The sequence below is a fragment of the Protomyctophum parallelum genome, assembly GCF_964188405.1.
Source record: "Protomyctophum parallelum genome assembly, chromosome: 2".
Classification (NCBI taxonomy): domain Eukaryota; kingdom Metazoa; phylum Chordata; class Actinopteri; order Myctophiformes; family Myctophidae; genus Protomyctophum; species Protomyctophum parallelum.
This window is the reverse complement of record NC_139699.1, coordinates 44,548,927-44,563,214: the sequence shown is the minus strand read 5'-3', so window position 1 is coordinate 44,563,214 and position 14,288 is coordinate 44,548,927. Positions and strand designations below refer to the sequence as shown.

The following is a 14,288-nucleotide window of genomic DNA, read 5'->3' as shown; positions in this document are numbered from 1 at the left end:
TGATAGGTTGATTTAACTATATACGAGTGTATGATTTAATAAAATATATGCGTTACATTTACTCAATATTTTAACTGTATTCAACTCATAGTATTTTAATCAAAAAGGAATTCTGTATTTACCTTTGTCAAAGAGAATACACAATGCAATTATACAGATAAGTACGTTTTTAATTGACCAAAGTGAACATTCAAGTATTAAACATTCACATACTGTATGGGAGGAAACAGTCTGGCCACACGAAACAATGTGCAAATTACAATGTCAGCAAATACATTTTAAGAACATTAAACATTTCCTACTATGGCAGGTAAATAAAACAAAACAAAAGTCCACGCACACTATAGTTGAGAGGACAAACATGATAGGATGGTCATTTGACTTTTTTTTTTAGTCAAGGCTGGGTTTAATGAATTACCTGCCGGTGTCCCACCGAAACTATACCGTATACACACACGCGCAGTCGCGCACGCACACACACAATTTGATTGTCTACCCCCCCCCCCACACACACACACACACACACACACACACACACACACACACACACACACACACACACGTCACACTATACTTGACATAAACATTTTAGGTTAATTAATTTGCCTGCATGCCGGTGTCTAGCACCCAAATTAGCCGATCTACAAACATGCGCACACACCTGAAAACACAATTTGATTATCTATACCACACACACACAATTTGATAGGCTACTTCATCATAGCAAAAATAGCTGCCATTCTTTTTTGAAAACATTCATCTATGGTCACATGCAGACACCATATTGAAAGTATAGTTGGTCAACAGCCAACACGCATACAATTAAAACCTGGTGTAGTTGTAAAATTGTACAGCACCGAAAAACATGAACCCCAAAAGCATTATTTAACAAGACCCAGACAAATGAACATTAAGTATAAAAGAACTGTGGCCCTTTAAGCAACAAATGTTAGTTTTTAAAGTAATGTGCTTGGAGCAATCAATAACCCATTACTGTATAAGAAAAAAAAAGAAAAAGCAGGAAGGTCAAATGGGGAAGAATTTCTTAATATAGAAAAAATAAAAATAACGTTTTACTGTCTATCGGTGAGGTTTGTACAGATTAATACATTCTAATTGGCTATATGCACTGTGTACACATAAGCACCTCCACTTCAAAACAAGTCTGTCAGACGCACAGATCTGACATGCTGCTGTATGCTTTATACAATAGGCTTTCCTTTTGAACAGTGCAGTATCAGTCAGTGTCGTATGTGATGTGGTTCCCTACTAATCTGTTTCCACTGAAAACATTCAAACTGAAGTTGTCAGTCAGGACACTAGCCAAGCAGACAGTTTTTCAGTGTCTGCACTTTGGGTGTAAGCTGTTGAGGGTCTAGTCCAAGCAGTACCTTTTGAAAAACCTCCAAGATGTATTTGAACTTCTTGGGGTACTTCAAGTCAAACACGTAGGTCAGTCCCAGGAGATAGCAGCAGGCTCTGCTAATATCGCCGAGGTTGTTGAGGACAGGGATGCCCTCAATAACAATACCTACATCAGCAGCTGGTGATTGAGTTTGCAGACTGTAGATAGTCATCAGTTCCCCCGACAACTCCTCTTCTACATCGACACCAGCATCCTGCACACATTGTAAAAATAGAATCTCATGAATGAAAACGTAATGATGATGTTCACGGTATTATCATTCTAAACAGTTACTACTGTTGCACAATTCCCTGCTCTGGGTGGGACCTCCGTCAGTGTCTTGAGTTTGCAATTGAAAACGTTTGCTGCCAACCAGTTGAAGAAATCACAGATTGAGGCCAGATTGAGACCATTCATGTTCATGGAAGAAGCTTGTAAACATGTATTCTATTGCCAATTTGTGACCTTGTAGATCTGCTATTTTTGCTGTACAACATGCTTCCATAATTAAGACATGCTGCCGTCTATGCTGCTATGGAACTTGTATCCATGTGCAGTGCAGACCTGAGTGTATCGTGACCTTACTTAGTATGTAGGAACACATGTCTGAACTGCAGTAGCACTAGACATGCCATCTCACAACCTGATTCTCTGGACACTTTCTCACAAAACAAGCTCCTCACTCTGCCGTTCTTGGCACGTTTGAGATATTGTCTCACAATTAGCCATGATGATGACATTAGTTAAAACTACAAATTGTTAAATACTTTATTTTACTAACTTCAACGTCCTTGATCAGGGCACCAGGCTCTTCTCCCAGATGGTCGATGAGGCACTTGATCACGATTCCTCTGGTTAGCTGTATGGGGTTTCCACTCTGCAGACAAAGTTTTATCCTTAATACAATGCATTACTTTGCACATTCAAGCTGGGCTTTTGTTTACCAACTTTAAAGTCTACCGTTTCAATTGTCTGCACACAGTTTTAGCATTTAGGGCCCCATTTCCACCAGTGCTAAACACATTATCCCGAAACTTCTTTGCCTTTTTTACTCTTTTGAAAAACAAAATTGGTCAACTAGCCAATCTAAATGAACAAAAATGTTTTTCAAAATAGTAAAAAAGCAAAGAAGTTTAGGAATAAGAGGGGTTTAGTACTGACAAGACTATTAAGACATGCATTTCGTCTATCAGGGAATGGACAGGACAGAGACATAGTGATGACTGTTTAGGATACATTAGTATCTAAAGTAAGTGATCGTAATTAACTTAATGGGACTGATCTAGGACATTTGACAGGTTTGCGTTACAGGCAAGATACTACAGTGGAAGTCAATGAGGAACATTTCTCACCCGCATGTGAAGTTACAACATGTCAAGGAAATTACAACACAAACTTTGTTCTAGCTTTTTAAAGTGAATGAATACCGAGAATAGAAGATCTGCAAGTTCACAGACTTCAGTGAGATGCAATGTGAGCTTGCATATCTGCTATTTTCTGATTTAGAAGCCGTTTTTAAGAATCATCCTCAGGTCTAAATGGTTTATTACCTGAAGCAGAGCACTCTTCTTTGCCCGATGTGGCTCTCCTACAGCACCTCTCTTAGATTGGAACATGGACAGCAGTTTAGGTGTGTAGAGGTCCAGTTTAGGTGTGTAGAGGTCCAGTTTAGGTGTGTAGAGGTCCAGTTTAGGTGTGTAGAGGTCCAGTTTAGGTGTGTGGAGGTCCAACATCTCCATGAATTTCGGCTCAAGCTTCATTGTAGTGATCAACTTGAACTCTGCGCTGACCTGAAAAACAGATGAGGGGAAGGGAGAAAAACAAAACACATTGTGATCTTGTACATCCATTTTCCACCACTGTTGCTCCAGGAATGGGTACAATTGGTTAAATACAATGTAAATGTGTGTCACATGCAGGATGTCATTTCTGTTGAACCCTGCTACAAGAATCCAATTTACTCACTTGTGAAGCATCAAACAAGGCCAGCCATCTCTCCTTTACATCCTTGACGCTCATCTAGAAGAGATACACTAGGTGTTAACAGGGAACCAACAGACTGATGTAATGTTTCTTTCAAAAATGAGTTTGACTAATATTTGTCATACCAACTAATCTATAAAAATCACACCTGTGTGAACTGAGCGATGCAACTATATGCATCGTACTGTACTGTACAACTCATACTCTACAGTATAACTCGTACTGTACACTGTACTATGGCTGCTGTGTGTGTGACCTGAATCAGCCCAATCAACCCCAATTCGTACTCATCAGGACATACATATGGACATAGCAGTTGGAGCCGTCAGGCACCACTCAAATCCATATCACTGATAAACTACATCTACTGAGTCCCAACTGTAAAATCTCAATGATTCAACATTTTAATTATCCTCCTCAAGGATCAAAATATTACACAGGGAAGAATTATTGAAGCAGCTGTGTTCATATAAGGCAGCGAGCAGACAACGCAGTGGTAAATGAATAATATCTGCAACACAATGTTTCAGGAATATAGTTGAATAACTGTATAGAAAGGTTGTAAAACAATTATTAAACAGTGTCCTACCAGTAAGGTATCCAGTCACTTGTTTGTCCAGACTGTTGAATTGCTGTCTGTATGAGTCTAGATGCCTGGGGGACAGCCACCGGGAGGCAAAGAGGACAGCATACCGGGAGACAAAGAGTTGAGGTGTAGCTGGAAGACATGGACAGTAGAAAATAAGACTAAATACACAAAAATGAAACCCTGTTAATTTCCCATCAGGCACACTGTTCAATCCTTAGCTCTTGTCAATACTTTGCATTGATTCAATATTTATAAATGCCACAAAGACTAATAGTTTAAAACCCCCAAAAAGCTGAAATTGCAGATTTACAAGCATGCACACAACGCATCACAATGAGACATGCTGTGAGCTTGTAGATCGGCTATTTATTGCTACTTTAAGCGAGCAGACAACGCAGTGGTAAATGAATACTATCTGCAACACAATGTTTCAGGAATATAGTTGAATAACTGTATAGAAAGGTTGTAAAACAATTATTAAACAGTGTCGTACCAGTAAGGTATCCAGTCACTTGTTTGTCCAGACTGTTCAATTGCTGTCTGTATGAGTCTAGATGCCTGGCCCTGGGGGACAGCCACCGGGAGGCAAAGAGGACAGCATACCGGGAGACAAAGAGTTGAGGTGGAGCTGGAAGACATGGACAGTAGAAAATAAGACTAAATACACAAAAATGAAACCCTGTTAATTTCCCATCAGGCACACTGTTCAATCCTTAGCTCTTGTCAATACTTTTCATTGATTCAATATTTATAAATGCAACAGAAAGACTAATAGTTTAAAACCCCCAAAAAGCTGAAATAGCAGATTTACAAGCATGCACACAACGCAATGAGACATGCTGTGAGCTTGTAGACCGGCTATTTATTGTTACTTTTGTGCAGACACTGTAGTATTGGTGACAAAACATCAAACGTTGAAATATGGAGATATGAGGTTTCTGCCCAACAGCAACGATGTATATATGAAATTATGAATACATTGTGTGTGTTTTTTACGGTTGTTACCTCCTGGAACCCAGGTCAAGCAGTGGTGAGGCTTTATTGTTGGCAGCAGCAGGGAAGGAGAATCAAACAGAGAAGGAGCCAGACATTGATGCCTACAGAGTCTACAGACAAATATGCAGACATGCACATGATCAGACAAAGCAACATACATTTTTATACAGGACTTTAGTCCATAAATAGTCAAATACCTAATCTTGCGATCACAGTCACACGGACAGATGCAAAGATACAGTCTAGTCTACTATTATTTTGTAATGGAAGTGAGCGACATGAAGATACAGCCAATGTTTGTAGCTTTGTATCTTTTGCATCTGCCAGTGTGATTGCAGCATAAGAAGTTGGCTAGTAGTAGGCTAGTACATAAAATGCCTTAATGATACTGGACTTACAGGCTATAGTTGACAATGTCCACTCTGTCTGATGTTGGCTCTTGGCTGCAGTGATTTATTCAACAGTCTACAAAACAAACATTAACCAACATTAAACTGTATACTTTACACCGTATACTTTAAAAACATAAATGTGGAAATATAGCTCATCTACAAGCTCACAAGCAGGCTTGAGTTTTTAGAATGATTACTTTTGCTAACAGACATTTAGCACTGATCTAAATGCATTTCGTTACATGCAGTTTATAATTCCAATGATTGTGTTGGATGACAATGTCCACATGTAATTGCACTGTCTGACCCTGCCTGCAGATTTATTCACCGCATTCTACCGCAAACTACGCAGCTGCGTAGAGGCCCCAAGAGTTCTCCCTGAAAAATGTTTAATATCGCAGCCCCGCCAGCCCGTTCCGCCTATTGCGGTCGGTTAGGGGGGGCTCCGACGGCCCATGGCGTCGCTTCCTCAGCGTCACTTCTTCATGATCCTCCCCCGTTAAGCGACGCCCGGTCGCGGCCGTCCGTCCCGTCGTGGGCTCCCCTGTTGGTCTATGTCCCCCTTAGCAAAAGTAATATTTCTAAAAGCTCAAGCCTATAGCCTATACTGCTGGTCTACGTAAAACATGAACCGCACGCAGGCACCGCAAAACAACAAGCTTATCGTCTAACGTTTACTGTATAGATGAAGCATGTTTAGTTTAGTATTACAGCATAGAATTCAACATAATAAATAAGCCCGCGTTTATAGCGGCCATTTTGATAGTTCTTTCAGTGAGCCATACATACAATCGTAAGTCAAATGAACTACAATTACCATGCAGCCCTGAGCCCTTCACGTTCGGCGCGAACTTTCCCTCGCAAATAATGTGTAGGCTATTCTATGCATTTTAACATGATATTGTGTATATGTACATGGCTGAAACATGTGTAGTTTATGTGTATAGTGTCGACGACCACAGGCGTTACGTTATGGTGGGGCTGAATGAAAATTAGCATGCACTCTTTAGTCTTGACAGTTGTTAGTTTTGCTAGCCCTATACGAGCGTCATGTAAACCATGGCTTTAGTCCGGTCCAAAAAAAAAGTATGAAGACACGGTCAACATTTAATTAACATTTGATAGCTGGCTACTTACCATGAAGGAGAACTTCTCTTGTAACTTCACTTGCGTGGCGCGGCTCAGCTGCTGCTTCTGCTGTAAATTTTGTAATGGCTGCCAGCCTGCCACTCGGGATGACTCGTATCGGTCCGGCTTTCATCGCTGTTATGAACTCTGGCCAATAAGAGGCAGGTAGGCGTGTCTAATGGGTATCTTAGATCATTTCAACCCAATATTATTAGTAGATACCGTATCTACTAATAATATTGGGTAGGAATGAGTAATAATTACATTTCTTCAAACTGATCTGTATGATTACTCCATTCTCAAATATTATGATGGAAACTTACTGAGACTTGTATATATATTTGACCAATATTACCAGTTTGGCATATACTCATTTATTTTCATGAAATTAACTAAAACAATAGATGTACATTTAACTCACAAATAACAGTTGGATTTTTACTCAATAATTATTGTATATCCAACTAAAAGGATCCCATAAGTGATATTCACAGATTTTATTAAGCTAATATACCTTTTTTTAATAGTCGTACTTACAAGGCGATTGTTTTACTTTTTTGAGTGTGGTAACACCAAAAGGGGTTCCCACACAGGAGCCAGCTGGCCACAGGTATAGTGACCAGCCCCCACTGACCCCGTTACATTGAAAATCAACTCGGTTAGCAAGAGTCACGATACACATTGCTCCAGACTGGCCTGTGGCCACTCCCTGCAAGGTAGAATTGTAATTGAATCACTATTCTGACAAATAAATAATCTTAAACGATTAATGGTAAAATGATTAGTACAATTAACTGACATTTAAACAAGACGTTGCCGCTTTCAGCTCCATTGTTACAAGAGCATTTTCGATATGCAATAACCTACATGTTTTACTAATAAACTCTGCTATCCCAAGGCTAGGTACATAGTAAATTGACATATCAAAATAAGTCACTGGACTTACCCTGACCACATTACAAAAAACACTCTTTTGGTGATTCCCATGACAATAATAAAAGATAAAAAATAAATTACATTGAAAAGCCAGAGTCTATATTCCATATATAATAACACATATCTCTTCATGTATATTGAGGAAAATACCTCATTGATTCACAATTAGGCTACTTATGACTCAACTTATCTAATTATACGACAAAACATACTAACATGAGGCCTATTAATTCATGTTGAAAACAAACGCAACGCACATTTTGTAATCAGAGAGAAGGAAAGTTCATCTTCTGTCTGATATGGACAAAGGAAATGTCTTCTGTATGCTGCCTCCTAGTTACTGTAAAAGTTCGCTCAGCTGCACGGATCAAGTTGAGAGTCTGTTCACCGCTGTTTTTTGCTGAAAGTTCTCGAAGCAAACTCTCTCATCATCATCATCATCTACATCTCTCCCCCCTCCCAGCTCTGAAGGTAGTTATGATGAATATGCTATATGATTCATAATACACCACAGAATCATTTTCATTTCCGTCATGAAAGGGGGCGGGACTGCAATGCTCTATAGTTGCGTGGTAAAGATGGCATTAGTCCAGAAACCAAAGGAGAGAATATCTAACAAAACCACCAGTCAGTCAGAGAGAGAGAGAGAGAGAGAGAGAGAGAGAGAGAGAGAGCACTCAATGAAGTGTTGTTCAGATTGAGTCTCTTCTCCCTCTATCCCTCCAAAGAACACAGTAATGAGACACGTACAGTATATAAGAGAGGCATACAATGTAGAGCTGCAATTTTCCCAAATGTTTGTAATCTCAACACACTTGGACGTTGCCTTGTGTGTCTGTGTGTTTGCACACAGGGGCGAGATCTAAAGAAAAAGTCCTGCTAAAACAACAGGTCTGGGAATGCCCATGCAATGTTCGGGCCTAGTTTTCGCCGGCTGCCGGGTGCGGCTGCGCTAATGACTTTGGCGGGCGGGCCCGTCCAGCGTTTGAATGGACAGGTGACGGTTCAAAGGGAGACATCCAAGAGGAAGGACGGATGGGGAAGGATCGACATATGGAATGTCAGAACAGGTCAGCTCCATATTTATGGGGATCTAAGGGTTTGATGAGGTCAGACCAACAGATGTAGAGTTGCTGGCCGGCTCCATATATGCTGCAGATCTATCTAGGTGATGATCCAGTCTTCTCCATGTATGGCTATACAGGGTTTGATGAGGTCAGTGTCGTGATCTACATATATAGAGACGGCCATATATGTCCCCATGGACTTGAGAGTGCCGCAGACTGTGGAATGTTTTAAAACGGGTCTGAAAACGTTCCTGTTTTGGAAGGCTTTTTCGTGTTGAACTGTTAATTTGATAACCCTGTTTTTAACCATCTATGATTGATTATATGTAATTATATGTAACCATGTAGCACTCTGGGATTCCTTGTGAATGAAACGTGCAATACAAATAAAATTCATTATTATTATTTATTACAACAAAAGCAATACACACCTGTGGTAACTTGATAGCAGTAACAATCTATACACATTATCTCCAGTCCAATGTACCTATAGCACAACTTTTGATTGGGTCCCCTTGTGTTACTTTGAGGTGTGACTGTGGATGTGACACTTATAAAGGGACAAAAGGGCCTGATGTAAACCAGAGGAACCGTATTGAAACCCAGATCAGCTGTTCGTGTGTTTGGCCGTGAGGTTGGCTGGCATTTGACTGAACAAACAGTCAGGCGCTCCCCAAATCCCAGGTAGAGTTTAAACACACACACACACACACGCACACACACACACACACACACACACACACACACACACACACACACATAACACACACAATGGAATTCATGGTGTATGTGTGTGTGTGTGTGTGTGTGTGTGTGTGTGTGTGTGTGCGTGTGTGAACAAACAGAAGATGAAAGGGAAGTCTGTGAGGGGAAGAGCACGCATAAAGATCTGCTGTTTTATTAATGAACCTGGAAACAGACTGGGATTCACTCTGTGTGTGTGTGTGTGTGTGTGTGTGTGTGTGTGTGTGTGTGTGTGTGTGTGTGTGTGTGTGTGTGTGTGTGTGTGTGTGTGTGTGTGTGTGTGTGTGTGTGTGTGTTTCCCTACACATGCAGTGGACGCTTGAGACAAGAACCAGGGTGTATAAGCACGCACGCACACAGAAACACACACACACACACACTCTCTCTTTCTCTAATAAATTCAGTCTAATTCATTGTCTCTTCTCTCTGGGGAAGGGGAAGCATTCTGATCCTAGATCTGCCTGATCCAAGGAAGCTTCAAGTTACCTTCACTAAATAATTGATTCCCATTCTCTCTCTCTCTCTCTCTCTCTTTCTCTCTCTCTCTCTCTCTCTCTCTCTCTCTCTCTCTCCCGTTCACTTGCTCATTTTACTTCTCCCATCACTTCATCCCTCTTTCTCTTTAACTCTTTGACTAAATCTCCCTCATTTTAGTCTGTCTCACTTCTCCCGTCTTATTTTTTTATAACACACACACGCACGCATGCACGCGCACATGCATACACCGAGATTAATATTTCAGAAGAATGGTTCGCTTTGTGATACAAGCAGGGCTCGACGCTTAGCATTTTTCCAAGTAGCACGTGTGCGCCTAAGTTGAAAAATCTAGTAGCACACAAAGTATTTTAGGAGCACGATGAAAAATGATGTATTTTGAAGGGGCGCTAGCCCCTCCTATATACAGCCTTTGTCCCCACACATCTCAAAATGAGCCATTGACAATCAACAGAGAAATTACGTCAAAATTCTGCTAAATATGACATAAATTAAACGCCATTGACATTGAAGGGAAGATGTATGTCATATGTAAACGAGCAAATCAGCTAACCAATCACAGGCAACAGGCATTCTGATTGGCCAGTATGAGATGATATCTGATGATGTATGATGACAAGAGCGCCCCTCACTTAACATGGGTGTAATTTTTCTTTAACGAAGTGATATGAGGTAGGGGTGGAAAATAATATGTCAAAATATTATATCACTATCTTTTCAGCAATTATCACAAAATAGTGATATTCATCATGATATCATTATGTTTGTTTTCATATAATCTATATAATCAATTTGTTTTATGCTAATACTTTGTAGATAGATCGATAGTAGCTCTGTTCCATACCTCTAATACGTGCAACACATTAGAGCTATGGACCAGAGCTAGATAGATAATAGGCCTATGTTGCTCATGGATGGATGGACAGGCTATCCGTTTTTATCCTGCTGTTCTATCATGTTAGTGTGACAATCAGACAGTGCAGAGGCTGCTCGATGGTGAATTAGTATTGTAACATTCTCCTTGGCTTTGACTGACTGACTGATATTAATACGGTAATCCAGCCAGTTCGGTCATTCGCATTATCATTTATGCTGGGCACACGCTTTTGTAAGCAAGGGTTGTTTTCTATGAACATCAATCCGTCCACTCCGTGTGTGTGTGTGTGTGTGTGTGTGTGTGTGTGTGTGTGTGTGTGTGTGTGTGTGTGTGTGTGTGTGTGTGTGTGTGTGTGTGTGTGTGCGCGCGTGCACGGCTGCACGCTGTTTCACCTGCGTTTGGTTAAAAGTAAGTTACGTTTGAACTTTGAACATTACAAACAAACTTTGCAAATAACGTTTCGGGGTCCAAGCAATTCCTTCTGAATCTGTGCTATCATGCTAATGCTATCCCGCTGAGTTCGCTCTGACTTATTTTCTGTCTGCCGCTGCTGACAGTCAGCAAGCAGTGACAGGGAAGAGCACGGAGCAGCAACACAGTGAGGGGAGGGGCGGTGGGAGCAAAGGGAACAGATCTTCAAATGAACACCGCATTGAGCCTCGACACGTTGTTAGCTTGTAGCTCTTCTCTTTTTGGCGAACGACACCGCCGTTCAGAAATATAAATTTTGGTATAGAACCACAACTATAGAATGTGCACTTGCTGTAGACAGAGACTTGTCTTTATCACGATTGAATGGTCAAATCCTGTAGTCGCACCTGTGCTACAAATCTAATTTTACAAGTCGCACGGTGATATTTTTAGTCGCAAATGCGAGTACCTAGTCGCACTGTCGAGCACCATGCACATTTGCCATGAATAACGCCTATGGCCCACTTTTTCAGCCGCCTGACAATTCTAAATGGCGGCCGTTTGGCTGTCACATCAAAGGTTTTTCAGTGTAGAACTTGAATGATGTTACTTGCAGGGCTCAATAATTGTGATGGAAGAATTGATGAATTAATACCTGGCTAGCTCCTGGCCTTTTCAGTATTTACTTACCTTTTTTTCACAGAATATTTATCTTCACTTATACGGTCACACCCCCACCCCGGACCGTTGATAATGACAGAGCCATTTGCTGCACGATAAAATAAAATAAAAACACTTATAAATCCATCTATCCATTGAAAAATAACAAAAATAACAAAAAATAACAAAAACAAAAACTGTTTAGTTGCGCATCTGCGTTCTGCATCTAACATGGTAAAGCACCCGAGAAAAAGCCCCCCCCCCTAGTGTTGTAGCCCTATAAGTAAGCCCATAGAGTTGATGTATATACAGGGCTAATTAGGTGAAAGGGCCTTTCTGTGTGGAGTTTGCATGTTCTCCCCGTGTCCCCTATAGGGTATAGGGTATAGGTACTCTCACAAAAAAACATGCAGTAATCCTGGTCTCTAAAACTGCCTCCCCCTGGCCAGCCGGGGCGCCTGCAAGAGAGGAGAGGAACTGGTCGGAATAACGTGCGCTATATACGTCCAACCAGGGAAACTCCTAATGCAGTGAATTAGGAAGTATGAGGTCAGTCCGTTGCTCTCCCCAGGTTGGCAGAGTGAGTGTATAGAGCCCAGATAATCAACACTGGGTGAAAATGGGGTTACAAAATCGTGGGATAAAAAAATAGAAAAAAGACAGCATATGGGACATTAAATTATACTACCAGTAGGACGCCTGGGGGGGGGGGGCGAGAAGCGACCTCGCCCAACGCATCCGTCTCGTTGGCGGCAGACTGCTGGGCGAGCACTGGCGCTTTGGCATGGGGGGCATGCCATCAGCTATAGCTATAGGTTGTCTCCATATCTGGAGCTCAAGGTGAAGGCCTTTGTTATTTCACCTAGAGCTCCATATATGGAGACATTAGACAACCTATAGCTCCATGTATGGAGACAACAGTGATATCCAGCGCTGACATCAGACTAAGACTGATCTGTATGTACCTTCGTATGTGTTCCCTGCTGGCTCGGTGCTGCTGTTCATCATTATCACATTATGCATGCTGGTATTGCTTGTTTGTTTTTGTTTAGTTTTTTTTGCCTATAATAACATGGTCTTATTGTGCAAAGGGTATATATCTTTCCCCAGATGAACTCTGCTATTTAGGGTTGAAACAGTGGGGTGGGAGCTATCTTTGGGAGAGCTTTTGTTCTGTTTTGTTTTGTCCTGTCTGTGTGTATGGTTGTACTGTTGTATTGCTTTGTGAACTGTATTGTACTGTATCTGTGTTGAGGACCCCCTCTAAAATGAGATGCGACATCTCAAGGGGCTTATCCTTTCAATAAAGGTATATATACTAGTGTAGAAACCTCATATAGGCTACTATATGGATATACACGCCTGGTATCATCATGGTACTCAGTTGGCTGGCATCGTCATCATGACACCTAGTGAACCATAACTTTTAGAAGAGGAATCCGAGGTTTAGGGAGCTATAGCAGCATTTGCTATGCTCCTCACGAGAGACTCCATTGCCTTCCGGACGAGACAGGATATTTTGGCCTTAAGTTCGGTCTGATCGGACACCACTGCAGCGAGATCTTATACGAGACAACCAGCACTGGTTCGAGCTAATCTTATATGGTCCTTGATGATGTCACGATGACCTGGGCACCTGGGGGCTTGCCTATAGGGTGACCAGGAGGGCTGATGTCACGAGGGGGACGTGAGTCAGGTGACATGACCTTTACAGCTCTCTCTTTATTAACGAATATAATTCGCCACAATCGCCAGTCTATACACGTAGGACTGGACAGAAAGGCTGTTGCGCTGCGCTCCAACCAGCCAACAGCGCACATGATGCCCTCTCCACGGCGCGCACCGCGGCGCATGAACACCACCACCACCACCACCGTGGACCCACGTATAACCAAGATAGTTTATAAGAAATGGCACGGCGGCCATCCTTGCAGGCAGTGACAGACAGTAACGGAATGAGAATCCTGTAACCTGTTATTTTGGGGGGGGCATTGATGATGAATGTTACTATGAAACTTAAACAATTCATTAAACTAGTACTCACCTAATGACGCAGCCACAGAGGATCTACCATGTATAACGTAATTCCAAAGAGTTTAGCCTACATTGTTTAAGTCAAAGACGCATGCGGTTTTAACTTTGGCTTAAAGCATGTTGTTATTATTATTCCGCATAGAGTATATTCCACCACCACCACCGGCACTGTCATAGTAGCTGGCTACAACCGAAACAACTTCCTCTTCCTCTTCAAAATAAAAGCTACTTGTAACAATACTTTTATTTCTTAAGTGAACTTACAGGATGTAGTAGACGCAGGATGTATAGTAGGCTATACTGCTGCGCATTGGGGCTTGGGAAGATAAATCACACAGATATGAAGGCAGGAGAAATAGACTCCGGGCAGTCGGGGCTTTATTATTTTTAAATCTTGCACACAAAATGAACAGGGACACATTATAGTAACGGGACTACTGTTTTGGAAAAGTAACTAAGTAACTAACTACTAAATTGCAAAACTAACTAGTTAGTTTATTCCGTTACCAATAAAAGTAGTCCCTTACATAACGCCGTTATTAATAGCGCCGTTACACCCAACACTGGACGT

At 41.4% G+C, this 14,288-nt stretch overlaps 1 protein-coding gene across 1 annotated transcript; it reads right to left on the bottom strand.

Moving 5' to 3' along the window:
• Positions 1 to 610: 610 nt before the first annotated feature.
• On the bottom strand, positions 611 to 5,426 carry LOC310854466 (uncharacterized protein). Its single transcript, XM_083759127.1, has 8 exons — positions 5,372 to 5,426; positions 4,983 to 5,083; positions 4,471 to 4,605; positions 3,997 to 4,106; positions 3,371 to 3,424; positions 2,956 to 3,195; positions 2,187 to 2,282; positions 611 to 1,619 (listed from the first exon to the last, which is right to left on the bottom strand). Exons 5-8 carry the CDS (start codon positions 3,422 to 3,424, stop codon positions 1,320 to 1,322), a joined length of 690 nt encoding a protein of 229 aa, XP_083615253.1. The 5' UTR covers positions 3,997 to 4,106; positions 4,471 to 4,605; positions 4,983 to 5,083; positions 5,372 to 5,426; the 3' UTR covers positions 611 to 1,319.
• Positions 5,427 to 14,288: the final 8,862 nt, after the last annotated feature.

Bases quoted from the DNA above. Each gene is read 5' to 3' on its own strand.
- LOC310854466 (XM_083759127.1), bottom strand. From the start codon at position 3,424: ATGAGCGTCAAGGATGTAAAGGAGAGATGGCTGGCCTTGTTTGATGCT. The intron at 3,196-3,370 runs GTGAGTAAATTG...TCTGTTTTTCAG, and splicing joins CCTTGTTTGATGCTTCACAA to GTCAGCGCAGAGTTCAAGTT. The intron at 2,283-2,955 runs GTAATAAACCAT...CTTTGTCTGCAG, and splicing joins AGAAGAGTGCTCTGCTTCAG to AGTGGAAACCCCATACAGCT.